We start from the raw sequence: 15,435 nt of genomic DNA, 5'->3' as shown, positions 1-15,435 counted from the left end.
AACTCATACAGAGTGTTTTTGTGTAATACAAAAGGTACTTCAATAATGGGGAGGCTAGAAGATCAACAACAACTGAAAATATAATTCCAACACATCTTTGAACAACAAAATAATGACAGTGTAATTAAAGGTCATTTCTATCTGAAATACTCTTAAATTCTAACTACAAGTAGTAGTGACTTTTCAGAACGACAATTAGTCCTGATATTAAGATATTACTCAATTTTAAAGTAATTCCAATTATATAATATCCCAATGATCAATGTAACTTATATTCTAGTATTTATGAAAGGCACAATCAGATGCCTAAAATAAATATTTTTAAGGTTTTTTAATGGTTTTGTTATATATACAAGTATGCACATACACGCATATGTAGATAGATGCAACTGAAAAGCAACAACTGGCAACCATGATCCAGGTCTTCTGATAAAAAAAAATTAAAATATGTCAAGTTAAAGGGTCATACTCTAAGATGTAGTGACAGTAGCTGGATATATACTTTATGTCCCATGAAATAGAAGTAATAATTTTATGTTCAGGCTTCAGACATGACATTTTAGCCCACATACCACCAATTTATCCTAAAAGATTTTTAAGCAGTATATCAGTAGTTTACTTAATCCATAATCTTTACAACATACATACAGAATCAACTAATACAAGTACCTTTCCTGATGACCCAAATCAGACAGAAATTCATCAATGCGTCCTTGCAGTTCACTTCCTTCTAGATTTTTCAACTTCTTCAATTCACTCTGGAGGAAAAACCAAAGTTCTTTAGCCCCATTTTCAATCCTCCTCCTCAATATTTCATGGTCTTTTCCAAGGCCTCCTATTTAAGGGGAAAAAAAAAAAAGGCATAAAAGCATCAGCACTTGTAGCTGAATTACTTGTTAAGAAATGAATATATTTGTGATACTGAATACCAAAACTTGTTTTAGAAGTAAAAGAAAACGTATCTACCAACCATCTCCTGTCCGCTTCTTATAGTTTTCTATCTGTTCTTTGGCCTTTAAAAGTTGCTCCTCTAAAGCATGTACCTTTCCTGCAGCTGGTCCCTGATCAATGGGACCATCTGGTATCCTAGGATATAGAAAATAAAGAAATTATATGATTTATAAATATAATTGTTATTTGATAAATTTTTTGCATTAACAATTCAGGTCTCTTCCCATGTTTGTTCCATACTGTTTTGCTGATAAGCCTTCTTGGCATTTTCTTAAAGCCAGAAGAAATTAAACATATTAACATAAAGAAAGATGTTAAAACTTCAATCCCATAGGAGAAAAACAGTGCATAACACAGCTGTAGCACACAGATTCAACGTGGTATTAAATTGTGCTGATTACAAGACCTCCACTCATTGACAAGACCAGTCCTAGGCTTTACTTGTGAAAGCAGTATTTGCAGCAGCTTAACTCACTTTCTGTGAGAACCTGGAAAACCGTGACCGTTTGTTGGACTGCCTGGCACACAAGCAAAGCCTAATCGAGGGATGTGCCTTCATAAGACTCAAGTTCTGGCTACTTTTATATTCACACATGAAATACATTCTGGTCTCGAATGCTGGCCATATATTCTTAGAGGACCAGAGCTCCAGCACTGGAATTCCACTTTTAAGTTAAGTCTTCCTGCATCCACAAGATGATTTCAATGTATTTTCTGGACTCAGAAAAAGATCCTAGCTTCTTAAATGTACCATCATGATAAATTTTTATGACCACTCTGGCATTCTAAACTGCTGGTCATCTAAAACAATACTAGAAACTCTAACATCCATTTGTGAAATCTCTGCTATGTGAGCACAGGAGAAGAATGGAAATATGTATCCTGAAATCTATGAGCCATAAATCAACTCTGAGGGTATTACTGAGGTTTGCTCATCATCGCAACTCGAACCCACATATTAATAAACTGAAATTATTAAAGTATAGAAATTAGATGCTATCTTCTATTTGCCTCACAAATCAAAAATTAATGCAGGGAAAATAAAAACCCCTTTCATCTCTAGAGAAATGACACTTCTGGTGGATCCAAGCATTAAAAGTTATTCCACCTTTTGTAAGACTTTTGTAAGAGCTGACCCTGAAAAGGAAAAAAGGAAGCAGATGTGTAACAAAAAGTCTTGAGAACTGTAAAGAATACAGAATTCTTGCAGAACATGAAGATGATGATTCTTTATTCATAATGGAATATGAGCATAAAAAGAAAGGATATTCTCTCCACACACACATACACAGAGTTTCAAGGTACCATACGGGAAGATGCCTTGCCAGATGAAAGATGCCCTAGCATAGAGAAAATAGTGGTTAGAGGGAGTATCTTCACCCTAAACCAGAAAGGACAACATTCTGAAGATCCTACTGAGATGTCATTAACTTTAATGTGTCTCAGATCTGGATAATTAAATAGCAATAAAAATTTAGGAACTGATGAAAAGTCCATTTTCACTGGAACGTTTGAAGGGAATAAATACCTAATGTGAGCATCAGGAAGGTATATCACACGAATTTTTCAGAGGTGGAAGAGGAACCTAGGTAGCCTGACAGAAATTTAGTAAAAAATTTCTGCACTCTTAAAACTCCCTATTGAAAGCAAATTAGGGATAATTAAAGTATTGCAAAATATTTATTTGTGTTTTAAAGCTACCATGATAAATAGAAAGGAATTATCAGTAACTGCTCATATATATGTTTTTTTATGCGCTGAGGGAACAAGCATGAAAAAACTGAGGAAAATATTCTGATCTTAAACATGTGCACTCCCTAAATATACTCCCTCTGTATGAACAATCCATTTGTGAATTTGTTTCTACAACAAATGCACAGTATGATACTATACTGAGATACAGTACTGTATCACCATGTAAAAGACAATACAAACAAATCCTTAAAAAGCATATTGAAACATATTTAAATTCTTGCACTAGTTTAAAACCACAAGGTTGAAATGTATTTGTGATTTGTCAAGTTGGTACCACAATTTGGATTGTGACAGGACAACTAACCACAAAATTAACAGGAAAAATGGAATGGCTTATCTTGTATAAGTCACATTCCCTAAAGGTAGATTTTGTGAAGAACAGTAAGGTAAAAAGGTGCAAAATCATTACCATAGGAAATCTTCAGACAGCCCACACATTCTCTGAACATAAGGAAAGTCTGTTAAAGTAGCAATTACAGAACCCCACGGAAGGACGGTTGTGGATGATATGAAAGAAGCACAATAATTCTGACTATTAAATATAATTAAGATTTTAAAAGAGAAAAGTACATGCCATTTAACATTCAGCTTGCTTTGCCATACTGCAATAAAAATGTTTACTATACTTAGGTTGTTAGATTAAAGGAGCTAGGATGGGGGTGGGGAGCATTCTCCTAAGCTAGTTGTTTGGACTTTTAAAAATAACATCATTTTTGGATAAAACTAAAATAACTTATCCTTTTTGCAGTTTTGTCTCTATATCTGTTACCTCACCAGACTTGGAATTACTGTCTTCCTCACTTTCATCCAGTCTCAAAATTAAGGAAAAGATTCTTCTCTGCAACCAGCACAGCTTGCTTGTTACTGCCCTCTACAAGTACATCAACTGAGTTGGAAATAAGGCAACATTTGAGGAAAAAGTGTTTGAATTAAAATCCTTATCTATACTCATGGCATCATCTATGCAGATAACTTGCAGTGCAGAATATCCCAGGAATAGCGCAAACTTATGAATAAGAAATCCTGTTGAAAAACATACACGTAAGTTTTCATACCAAAGTAAGTCCTGACAACTGACTTGCTCCTTAAAATTTGAGAAGTGAATTTAAAGTAAGTTTACCTTAACTATGATGATTCTAATCAACAATAAAAGAATATGTCAGTAAGCATCTAGAAAAGAATATCCTTCACTTATTGCTATGACAACATTCTAAATTAAGTTATAAATACGCAATAAACAAAATTATAACCAACTTACATAGGCAGACCTGCAGGTTCTACAAAAGGTAAAATTTAATAGACTCTAGAAGTAAATATATACGGAATGTGATGTATGAGTAATATGAACACAATATGAATACATTTAACATGATGCTCTATTTCCCTGAAGAGAACTCTGAAATTACTGGTTCCTATACTGCCAGGCTTATCTTCCAGGAGAGGATACCACTAATATATAACAAAAGATAAAAATTTGACTATCACCCACCAAGACACAAAGGAGCACATGCATACTATGAACCATTAATGTATTGCAAAAAAAGAAGTCTAGGACACAGATGAAGGCATACACACAACTTTTCCAGTTTCCATTTAAGACAACCAGACATTACAAAAGTAGTAATTTTAAGCTCTCCTCCTCCTAAAAGCCTTATATCATCTAGATGCAACAGTGACAGCCTTTAGCAGTCATATCATAATCCTACTAGTAAATAAAATGTTCAGGTAAAACTACATTACAGGGAAACAATGAAACAACATTATGTAATATTTTGATTTCATTATTACTCCCTATCAAGTTTCCCTTAAATAACTACAAAAATTGTAGTAAAGATTTCCCTTTTTGCTGCGAGACCTATGACATCTGTTGTAAGTGTTCTTGAAAGGGCTCTTTCAATTCTACTGACACAGAATAGTAAAATAACAATCTATAAAAAAAACCTCAGTTTTATTACTATTTTGCACTAATGGGATCTAGGCTGCTTCTAAAATCAACCCAGATTTACTCACACAATATTGTTTATAAACATGTAAGGGCTATGGTAACTCTCCAAATCTCATTATACCACAATATTCATGCACATAATTTCTAAAACTCAGGCAATACAAGACATCTTTAAATCCATTTATCTTCTGCATCACTAATATACATCTGTGCCTCTTTATAGCCCCCAAGTAAGGTTTTTACAAAGCATCATACTGGCAAAAGAAAAACTACAGTAACTTCTCACCTAAGGCTTTCCAAATGCACTGTAAAAAGTAAGTGGCGCCTGAAGTCATTTCAACTCATCAGAAGTGCACCACAAAAGTGTACTCAGTTCATAAAGGAATATTTTTATTTCAGGCAATTTTCAAAAAGATGTTGCTGTTCCAACCTGCACTATTGCGAAGGTACATATTAAAGAAAAAGTATTTCAAAATAACCTCACCAAAAATCCTTACAAAAATATGAACTATTCTTAACCAATATGGGTAATAAATTACAAATACTAAAAAACATAATAATAATAATAATAGTTGTTGTTGTTGTTATTACTATTATTATTATTATTATAAATCAGAAGAACATTATGTAGTTTGTGAAATCAAACATACAGATGTTGGGGAGGGAAGCGGCGGGGCGGGGGGGGAACACCAAACAAACAGACCTCTTACTGCCCTAAAACCTTAATTCTACTCCTCACGCATCCTGTCTGAAAAGAAGCAACCAGGGGAAAAATTACAAGATCAAATACGATTTAAGTATCATACAGCAAAAAAGGGCTAAGCAAGATTTTACAAAACTTTGTCACAGATATGACATTTCTCAACTTTTCAACGGTTGATTTTGCATGCACATAAGGTGTGTTTCATAAGGCATGTTTTTGGTTTTCTTTTTTGTTGTTGTTGTTCTTTGGGGATGAGGAGCTGCTACATAAATTGGCAGCAAAAGAGCATTCAAATCTCCGAATGGAAAGATCACTTCTTGTCGTTGTATGCTGGCCTTCAAGGATGGCTGGATGAAACTAAGCCCAGGCAGCTCCTATTTTCAACCATCCCAGAGGACTGACACTTTTATCAGGTGAGAAGAAAGTCAGAGAAATCACAAGAGCCCATTAGAATGGGAAATGCTAGGCAACTGAAATGTATTGTATTGAAATGTATTTTACCATATAACTAAGGGCCCAATGCAATTGAAGATGAAGTTACCAGTTTTCTCTAACTTCAAAATGGAAATTGTTACAACTTTTATTAAACTACTGAATTCTTGTAACCATACCTGCTTTCTGTCCCTTCCTCCCTGCCCTAACTAGCTATTATTCATGGCACAGCTAGATATTATGGTAATTTTCTACCATTCACAAAGCCTCTGTGCCCACTAAGATAAATTCTGTTAACTTGGAGCTTTTTACCATCCAAAAGTTTTATCTAATTATGTCGAAATACTTTAACTAGTGTAGTTAATCAGATGCCTGTTTATTGTTACAATTTTCCAGGTAGGCACTCTTGTCCTTTTTAAACTCCTCCCGAAGTAACCTTAAGTTAGAGTTATTATTGAAATATGCTGAAATTCATGGATTAGCTTAACCCTGTTGCATGCCATAACATATTCTTTATCTTCACCGCAAAAAGTGTGTTTCTTTTTTGTTGGAATTAAAAAACCCTCTAGTTCTCTAGATATAAAATCTTAGTGGAGAAGGGCAGCAGAAACAAGTTTTTACCTCAGTGTAACAAAATCCAACTTGGTGATAGGGTTTACCTTTACGAGCTACTACTGATGTTATCTTAATCACTCTGATTTCACAGCCAGTATCAGTAATTAGAGTTTTCAGTACAAAACCAAAACTTCTAGCAATTAAATCATATTCAAATAATAGTTTCAGCCTTTCTGCCTTTGATCAGTAAAGCCAAAACCAAATTATGTCTTCACTTTACGATGTTAACTGGAGCAAAATTCATCTTTTCTGTCTAATTCTAATCCAATTTCTGAAGTTAAGAGGTGTTTTGTTTCTTTAATATATGTTCATAGCAGCAGTGATCTCTTCCAGGACACAGATACTCAATCCACGGACTGTTGGCTACTGCCTCATTTTAAATAGTCATATTGCTACAAAACTGTAAATGGGACTATTATAAAGCTAACAGGTTTTTTTAACACCACTTGTTCTATCTGGCAAACAAAGAAATGAGATACTGAAATTCTGTATCACATTTATGATTTAATACTTTAGTGATGCAGATTGACCAGGATATTTCTCACACCTATTTGTGAAGTTTCTACAAAAACAGTATCATGCGTTTTGATCAATAAAAATAATGAGAAGGCTCTACATTGTGATACATCACTTCCCTCAAATCTAGTTCTTCACCAATGTCAGATCACTTCCAGCAAAAAACTACGCCTGAATATCTTTCAGTCCCAAGCTGGCTCTTTTCTGGCCAGCACTGACTACTGAACCTGGAGATGCGTTGCCATTCAAATTGGCATTTAAAGTCATTTTATGCTTTCTCATGCAAGAGCTTCAGATTCTCCTGTGGTTACATACAGCCACTCTGAAGAAAAGAAGCTGAACAGAGTCCAGTTAAGACAGTTTTGGATCACCTAATCTATTTCTAGAAACTTCCTGCAATTAACTGAAGCATAGAGAAGGAATGTTGGAATGTTCTATTCTAACATGTTTAGATTAGAACTAAACTAATGTTTTTATTTCTACAAATCATGGAAAATTATCAACAGTATAAGCTATTATTTAAAAATTGGCAACTGAAAATGTAATATTTGGCTGAATATAGGTAGGTTAGGGAAACAGAGAAAGGTGTTTAGAAAAATCATCACTGCCTAAAATATAGCTTAGCCTGTACCTATGCATCCCCTGTATCTACTGCCTCCTTCTTGAGAGGAAGAGCTCCCTGTCATCATTAAAATCAAGAACATTTACTCTCTTCTAGTCACTGTGTAATTTGAACTGGTCATATTTCAATGACTCTGCAATTCATCACATTACATTACCATTTATTCAAGCCAGCTAAACATGGGGGGCTGAAAGCATGGAGGGTGGTAATCTTTACATTCAAGGCCAAATATTTCCCCCTCTGAGGCAAGAAACCCTAAGGTTGACTATTATTGTCTAATATTAAAGGAATTTAAAGATACTGTATTTATTCAAATATAGGATCTTGCTTAAGTTTCTTCATAGCAGCATACTCTACATTACACCATTTTGTCAATAAAAATATATTAAACTTTCTGCCAATGCAGTTGTTATCATACATGAATAAATTGAGTTTAGAAAACTACAGCCAACTCAACTGTTCATGGTCATATTACTCAAGGTGAAGATCATCTATGCTTAGTGTAGAGGGCACTTGGGTCAGCAGCATTTCCGCACCTCTGTGCAGCACCACATGAATGCTGAGGTGCTTCTTCAGAGCTGACACGTTCAAAATTAAGACATTTGTTTTTCAGAACACTGAGCCTAAACTAAGAAGCCTCATCAGCACGCAGCCATATGTACAGTGCATTCCAGAAACAGGAACAGAATGCAATGAAAAGAAATTTCAGAAGGAAAGGGAAGTCTACCCAGCCTAGCAGATCAAATAGCCCTGGCTATGCATGAAAGAGAGAGAACGCATCAGAAGAAACATCAGAACAGGGTCAAGAGGAAAGGTATTCATTTTACTGCTAGAGTCCATATGTGTGATTTCATTCAAATGAAGGGGAGAAACAAACTTACCTAAAGATAAGGTAACAAGAACAGGACTAGAACCATAAAACACCCTAGTAAGGAAAACAAAGAGATTTGTGCAATTCAGTAATTTTTCCTATTATTTATGAAGCAAAGAAGTAAAGCAGAAGATCCAAAAGGGTATTAAAAGGCAAGTCCAAAATCAGTTTCTCATTGCCAAGCAAGAATCACCCAAGAGAAGTGATGAAGACTCAACTGCCAGTGCCCCTTGCTCTCCATGTTCTACACAGGTGATCCTGGCCAGACCACTTCTACACACATCCTGGTGCTGTGAGGATGTGGTTGTGAAAGAGACAGTAAGTGAATTCAGCTCACTTAGAGATTTTAAAAATAAACATCACCCTCTCATTCTGTAAAATCTTGTACTGAGTTTTGCTCTTCTCTAGTTTCCTACAACATTTGAAGCCTCTACACTTGTCCCCACGATCCATCAGGACTTTTAGGTTGTGTATGGTGATGTCCGCATACTTAGGTCCAATCTGACTCTGGCATCACATTCTGCCTAAGAAGCTCTCCCTTGCAAGTTCTTGGGAAAAGAGGTAGAAGTCTATGTTAAAAGCTGTCTGTCTGAAAAGTTGAAAGAAAACACTTTAAATTGTAATTGTATCAATCTATAATGTAACAAGTAATTATAAAAAGGGAGATGATCCTACTATTTTACAAGTATTGCTACAAGCTCAGCAGCAAGGCAAGGAAAAAAAAAAAACCTTAGTTAAAAGAATTCATATAATGCAGCAGTCTACTGCAGCTCATCTTCAGCAAGTCCACATTTATCTTCAACAAGCTATACAAATGTTTTCAGCACTTTTAAAACAAGCTCTTCCAGGTACTGCCTGCAGAAGTGTAGAAAAGTCACTAGCTGTTCTAATTGGTTTGAACGTCATAATAATTGCACTTGTTTGAAGTTGGCAGTGAGGAGTTAATCATCTACAGAACTCTGTTATCACGACAGTAACACTTGGACACCAACAAATAATGACTATATTAGACCAAAACTAAATGTACATTATTTGTTTAAAGGTTTTTGCAATATATTTTCAGTTAGTTATAGCACTAGTTAAAACACTTCTCTATACTTTTAAATGTTAAACATTATTTTACAAAAAAAAAAACCAACTCTTTCAATTTAATTTTTGATATTTCTTATAACCATTTTCTGAAAAGCTTTAATTACTTTTAGATCCTACCTGAGAGACTCTGCCATCCGCCTTAAGTCTTCATTTTGTTGCTTTAAACGTTCAAGTTTAGCAAGTATCTTGGATAATTCGCGACTAGAGTGATCTGGATGCTCACTGTCTCGTACCAGGTGTCCACCAATATAAAAGAGTAAAGTTCCCCAAGCAAAGAGGATGAGCATAATCCAACGCCAGGAACCAGTCCATGGCCGCATTTTCAGAAGTTCAATTCACTCCAGAACTGCTTCTGCTCACAAAATAACAAACATTTTAAGTCCTTAGCATGTACAAACGTGGATAATTCCAGTTCCTCTGCTTCACCACATTGTACCGGAGAAAAGTTATTCTCAGTGTTTATCTTACTGCAACTCCTTAGAGAAGATCCTTATGGGGCTGTGTATAGAAAGCATTAATATTGCATCATTCTTGGTTTATATTCTGTGAAAAGAATTAAAAAAATCTGAAATTATAATTCTGATATACAACAATATTGGATTACAATTAAGCTAAATGTATTGTCATTAACATTCAGGAATGACGACAGACAGTGTTACTACTTTTGGTCAAGGAGAAAAAGAAAAAAGCTTTTAACTTTCCACAATAAATATGCTCAGCTCAAGAATGAACCACATAAATAATACGCAATTAATTCTGGGTTTGCAATGGCCGAAAGAAATGCTGCTTTTTCTAAGAAAAGTATTTACCAATTCATGTGTCATTTCACACATTAAAATAGTTCAAAAATCATTCTGTGGTAAACTTAATAGTCTCCTTTGCTATTGACAAAGAGCTTTTATTCAATTACAAATTCATCTTCATTTTTTCCACTTCTATGAACACTCTTCTCCATTTTTATCATGACTCCCACCTTGTAACAGAAGTTATAGCCATTCCAACAATATATTCTACTTGCAAGTAGATTGTCCTACTAGCAATTGTAATACCAATTAAGCAACTTGCAAGCACTGCAAAGAGTGTAAGCACTAATTTCTAAATAAACAATCCATTGTATATCTTACTCTTGAATTTATAGTGGCCTCTGAAATGCCCATCTAAAATTAAACCCAAAATTTTATTTCTTGCTTAAAATAGCAAGACAACACTTCTCTCTTTACCCTTCCACTGTACGTGCTAAAACAGGTAAGAAGAAACACTGAACATTTAAAAGGTAGAAAAGAGGGGGATTTCAAGTAGAACCTATGAGGCACTGTTATACTCACACATTTGAAAATCAGGCATGACTTTAGAAAGCTAATTTTTTAGAAATATTTTTCTTCTGCTTTAAAACTATCAAACCCATTTTGACAAGTGTTATTATTAAAACCATAAAAATGCAAAAAATACTCTTAAAAGTAACACCTTCTCTCATCTAAAAACACAGCACCATTTTAAAAAATGCAAAATTACCTCAACTCATTTTCTACTTGGCAAAACATCATTCAATGACTATAAGCATCTTCTCATTCTACCTAGAACAGAACTCAAGATTTAACTGATCAGCATGTCCAAAATCTTCTAAAGTACTTCTCACCTCTCTTCCTCCTTCTCTGCAGTTTAACATTTTTACCTTTTGTAAAAGGCATATATATGCCGTTTACACTCAATTTCCAAAATAATCTGTATTTCCAATTCTCCAATTTGTAAATCTACCATGTTTCCTTTGAGATGCTATCCACACCCACCTTCTCCCAAATTATTCTTCTCTGTTTAATCCTTCTTTCACCTTAACTTCTTTTTCATTTAATTTATTTTTTTTATTCCGTTCCAATTCATTTCAAGTTTAGAGAAAAAGCTTCCCAACTTGCAGTAACTTTCAAACTCACGCAGTCATGGAGATATGCCTGGAGCATGCACTTCCAGATATAAAAATTCTAACATAGTATTAAAAATGCTGAAAAATTTTCTCTAGTTATTTTGCAGAAAGGTTTTTGTTTGTAGGCAGGAAAATTCCACTTAAGACTAGGAAGTACACAAGATAAACTATTTGAAAATTGAATATTACTAATGAAATGGAAAATATATGTAGTACTTCTCTCAGGCTTTTCCATCTAATGTACCTGTGACAAGGTGAGTTCTAAGCAGATCAGTTCTCTTTGAAAGTAATGTCAGAATCCCACATGTCATTTTCTACAGATCTTTCAGAAAGCTTTATATAGCTTTAGCTTCAGCTTGGCAAAAGTGTGGGACTGCCTTCAGGAAGATAGTGGTTTCTTCAACAATCTTCACAGACCACAGCACAAGGAAAAAGAACCCACATTATATGAAACAGAATAGGCCATGTCCAACCCACTGAGGATTGTTTCTATAAGCGAAGCAAGTCTAGTTACCTGCAGGAATAATTACTATAAAACCCTTATAGACTGAAGTTTAAGTGGGAAAGTTTATTCTTACATCTATACTACCAATCACCCAGAAAATGGTTGACTCTGGCTGCAACACGCTAAGTGAAATCAAAAAGTCTGTAAAGGCAGAGGAAAGAAAAAATAATAGGAGACTTCAAATATTCCTCTACTGATTGGGTAGATATTACGCTGGGAATTGTGATGAGAATAAACAGATGCTACAGACATCATAAAATTACTGCTTAAGAGAAAAGCTACTATGAAAAACTTTTGACTTAATCATAAGCAGTTTGCAGATCTTAGATCAAAAAGTTTCTGCTGGAGGACCACTTTATAACAGTCTGCATAATATACTCAGATATGATCTCCTTCTAGGAGCAACAAAGTAACAAAATTCACTACAGCTGTGATTAATCGCAAGAGGAGGAACTATTTTAAAAGAGAAGTGGACTCCATGCCACCTGGAAAGATATCATGCTCTTAATTAAAACACGAGGTAAAGGTGACTATTATAATCAGCAAAGAAGGGATCCTTTCAAAAAGTCACAATCATGACAAAATGATTAGACAGATAAGACTGCAAATTCTGGTACGTTAAAGACTTAAAAATTAATACTAAACGTTTTATCCAAAGATAGCTTACTAGAGACTTTAAGGTCAACAAATGATCAGAGTATATAAGAATTGTTTAGAGTACTTTGCAAGGAAAATACTGACTTTCTTTTTTTCAATCGCTTGTTCACAACACAGGAGCTTAAGTAGACCTAGAAATCAGGGGCCTTCTTTATCAGAGGAAGTGCTGATCTGTTTCAAACAACAGTGTTAGTAGAACAGACTATCAAACAAATCCACAAATTAATATAACAAGTCACCAGGAACAGATGATATTCTTGAACAGTTCTAAAGAAGTTCAAGAACTCAATAGTTTAATTATTAACAGTAGTATGTAACCTCTCACTTATAAACACCTTGTAGCAAAGGAATGGAAAATGAAAACAGTAAACTGAATTCTTTGCAAGGGCTACAGCAGGGATCCCTGCAACTACAGTCTAGAAAAAAAAAAAAAAAAAGACATTCATGTCAGGCAAACTGACAGAAATAATAATAGGGTGAAATAGAACTGCAGACATAAGGATGAATGTAATCAAGGTAGAAGTGTACTAACGTGGCTTTTGGAAAGAGAAATTGTGCCTCATATTTATTAAAGTTCTTTTGAAGATGTAAACAAACACCCAGGCAAAAAGAGAACCAGTTCTAATTGCTATGCAGTTGATCTAGTCAACGTGGATTTCCAAATGGCGTTCAACAAGGTCCTCAAAATGTTTCAAAGAAACTAAGCTGCATGGAAGAAGAAAGTTCAGTTCACCATATGAGTCACCACCCTGTTAAAAGAGAAGAAACTTACAGTAAGACTAGGCAATCAGTTTCTAAGTGGAAAGAATGATCAGGGACTTCACTGGGACTCATGGTAGAGTTCATACAGTTTAATATATACATAAATGATTTGGAAAACAAGGTGGAAAGTGAGGCAACAAAGTCTGCACATATAGTACAAAAGCTGACAGCAATGAACTGAAGGACATCAAGACACTGTCTAATGAAGAAATAAAATGAAAGATGAAAAATCAGTTTGTATCAGTGTGTATAGATGACCTTTGAATCATTATCCCTCAGGAATGGACTTTAGATGTAATAGGTGATTCTATAAAATATCAGCTCAGCATTGGCCAAAATGCAACCAAGCCCTCACAGGTTTAAAAACAAACAAAAAACCCACAAACCCAAGAACCCCCCACAAAAAAAACACCAACAGAAATCAATATCATTATGTCACTGCATAAAAACACTGTGCCAGGACTTTGATTACTTCCTATCATTCTGATTCAAAAAGACATGGTAGGAAACAGAAATGACATAGAAAAGGGTTACAAAAATTAGCAGAGAGAGAGAATGGCCTTCAATAACAAATAGTGGCTAAACAGCTTAGTAGATAGGGCAACTCAGGAATTAACATGGCGAATCTATAAAAATCATTAATGGTATCAGAAAGTAAACAGGGTATAATTGTTTGTTGTTACTTCTGGTACAAGGGGATAACAACTAAAACTTTCTGGTTTGAACAAATTCAAAACAAAAGAACGTATTTCTCAAGATGTGCAATTCCAGCATAAAACTCATTTTGATCAAACACTGTAGGTGTTAAAAGCTTACATTTCAAAGGCCATTAGACCATTTCAAGGAAGATTAAAATTCATCAAAGGCTACCCACACAGATACCACCCAACACTCTCCGAATCCCAAGCCACATATTGTTGGAAACTGGAGAATATACCAGGGTAGTATCATCACAGTATCCTGGCTCTTGCGGTTTTCGCTAGACATCCACTACTAGCCAGTCTCAGAGACACATCAGGCTACATAAGCCTTCGATCTGATATGGTGTGACAACTTTTACAACAATATCTAAAATGTTAAACAAACAATCTTTTAAATGTTATTAAAGGCTTTGCATTATCAAACACAAGACGACCACATTTTAAAAGGGCTAACTATCCTACATTTACTTTATAAAAACACATTTTAGAACTCATTATTAATAAAAAAGTAATTTCTTGAGTGTTCAGTTTAAAAGGATAAATAGAAACTCAGACAAGAAAAATATCAGACAATCTTTTTGAGGAACAAAATGGAACGGTAGCTTCTTCAAGTACTTGTCTGTGGTTCTGCGGAAAAGATTGGTCGAGTAGTTCTGGCTCTCCAGAGCTTATAAAATTTTCAGGTGTATATAGTGGGGAAAATAACTAATTCCATTTTTATTTACATCGTTGTATATCTAGAGCAATTAATGGTGTACAGTAATTATTTTCAAGTACATTGTTCTTGTAGCACCTTCACATTGCTCTTACACAAGTGATCTTAAAGTACCGACACTTTAAATTTTACTTTCTTTAATAGTAAACCTGTTTTTACTTCCTGAAAATAAAATCATGTCTAAAACAACTAATGGACTTAATATTTTAAAGAACAGAGTTCTGAAACTACTCTTCAACATTTTGTACAACATGCAAAAGACAGTATGTTTTATCTGATTCCTACGAATGTCTGACAATGTCATTGTTGTTTTTATAAGTTAGATCATAGTAGAGTTAAACATAAAATAAAGACGCCAAACTATCTGAATAAATAGGAAGAACATTCTGAACTAACATTAAACAGTCAGCCTGTACCTCAAAATGTGTTGTGTCTAATTATACATGAGTTCTAACTACTCCTAACTATTGGCTTTGTACTGTAATGTGCTTTTTACATTTTGGTTTCAATTTCATACTGTTCTGGGAATGCAAAATGTCAAAGTATTTCAGTATTTCAAAGTCCATATAAGCCCTTTAAATAAATTACATTATAATAAATAACAGACTAGTAGAAATAAAAGAACAAATACGGAAACAAAAAGGAAAACTGATCAGATTTTTAAAACTGTTCAAC

The 15,435-nt window shown here is 34.5% G+C and overlaps 1 protein-coding gene across 1 annotated transcript in view; it reads right to left on the bottom strand.

The window, feature by feature from the left end:
- The window catches only part of FUT8 (fucosyltransferase 8), a 135,461-nt gene that overhangs the window by 57,675 nt on the left and 62,351 nt on the right, over positions 1-15,435 (bottom strand). Inside the window, exons 4-6 of the mRNA XM_075152280.1 lie at positions 9,620-10,045; positions 971-1,086; positions 670-835 (exon numbers count right to left, since the gene is read on the bottom strand). Coding sequence (XP_075008381.1) covers positions 670-835; positions 971-1,086; positions 9,620-9,822 — 485 coding nt within the window. The 5' untranslated portion in view covers positions 9,823-10,045. The remainder of the gene's footprint in view (positions 1-669; positions 836-970; positions 1,087-9,619; positions 10,046-15,435) is intronic.

Source organism: Calonectris borealis, chromosome 5 (genome assembly GCF_964195595.1).
Source record: "Calonectris borealis chromosome 5, bCalBor7.hap1.2, whole genome shotgun sequence".
NCBI lineage: Eukaryota > Metazoa > Chordata > Aves > Procellariiformes > Procellariidae > Calonectris > Calonectris borealis.
The sequence above is the reverse complement of the archived record's forward strand: the minus strand, read 5'-3'. Positions and strand labels throughout refer to the sequence as shown.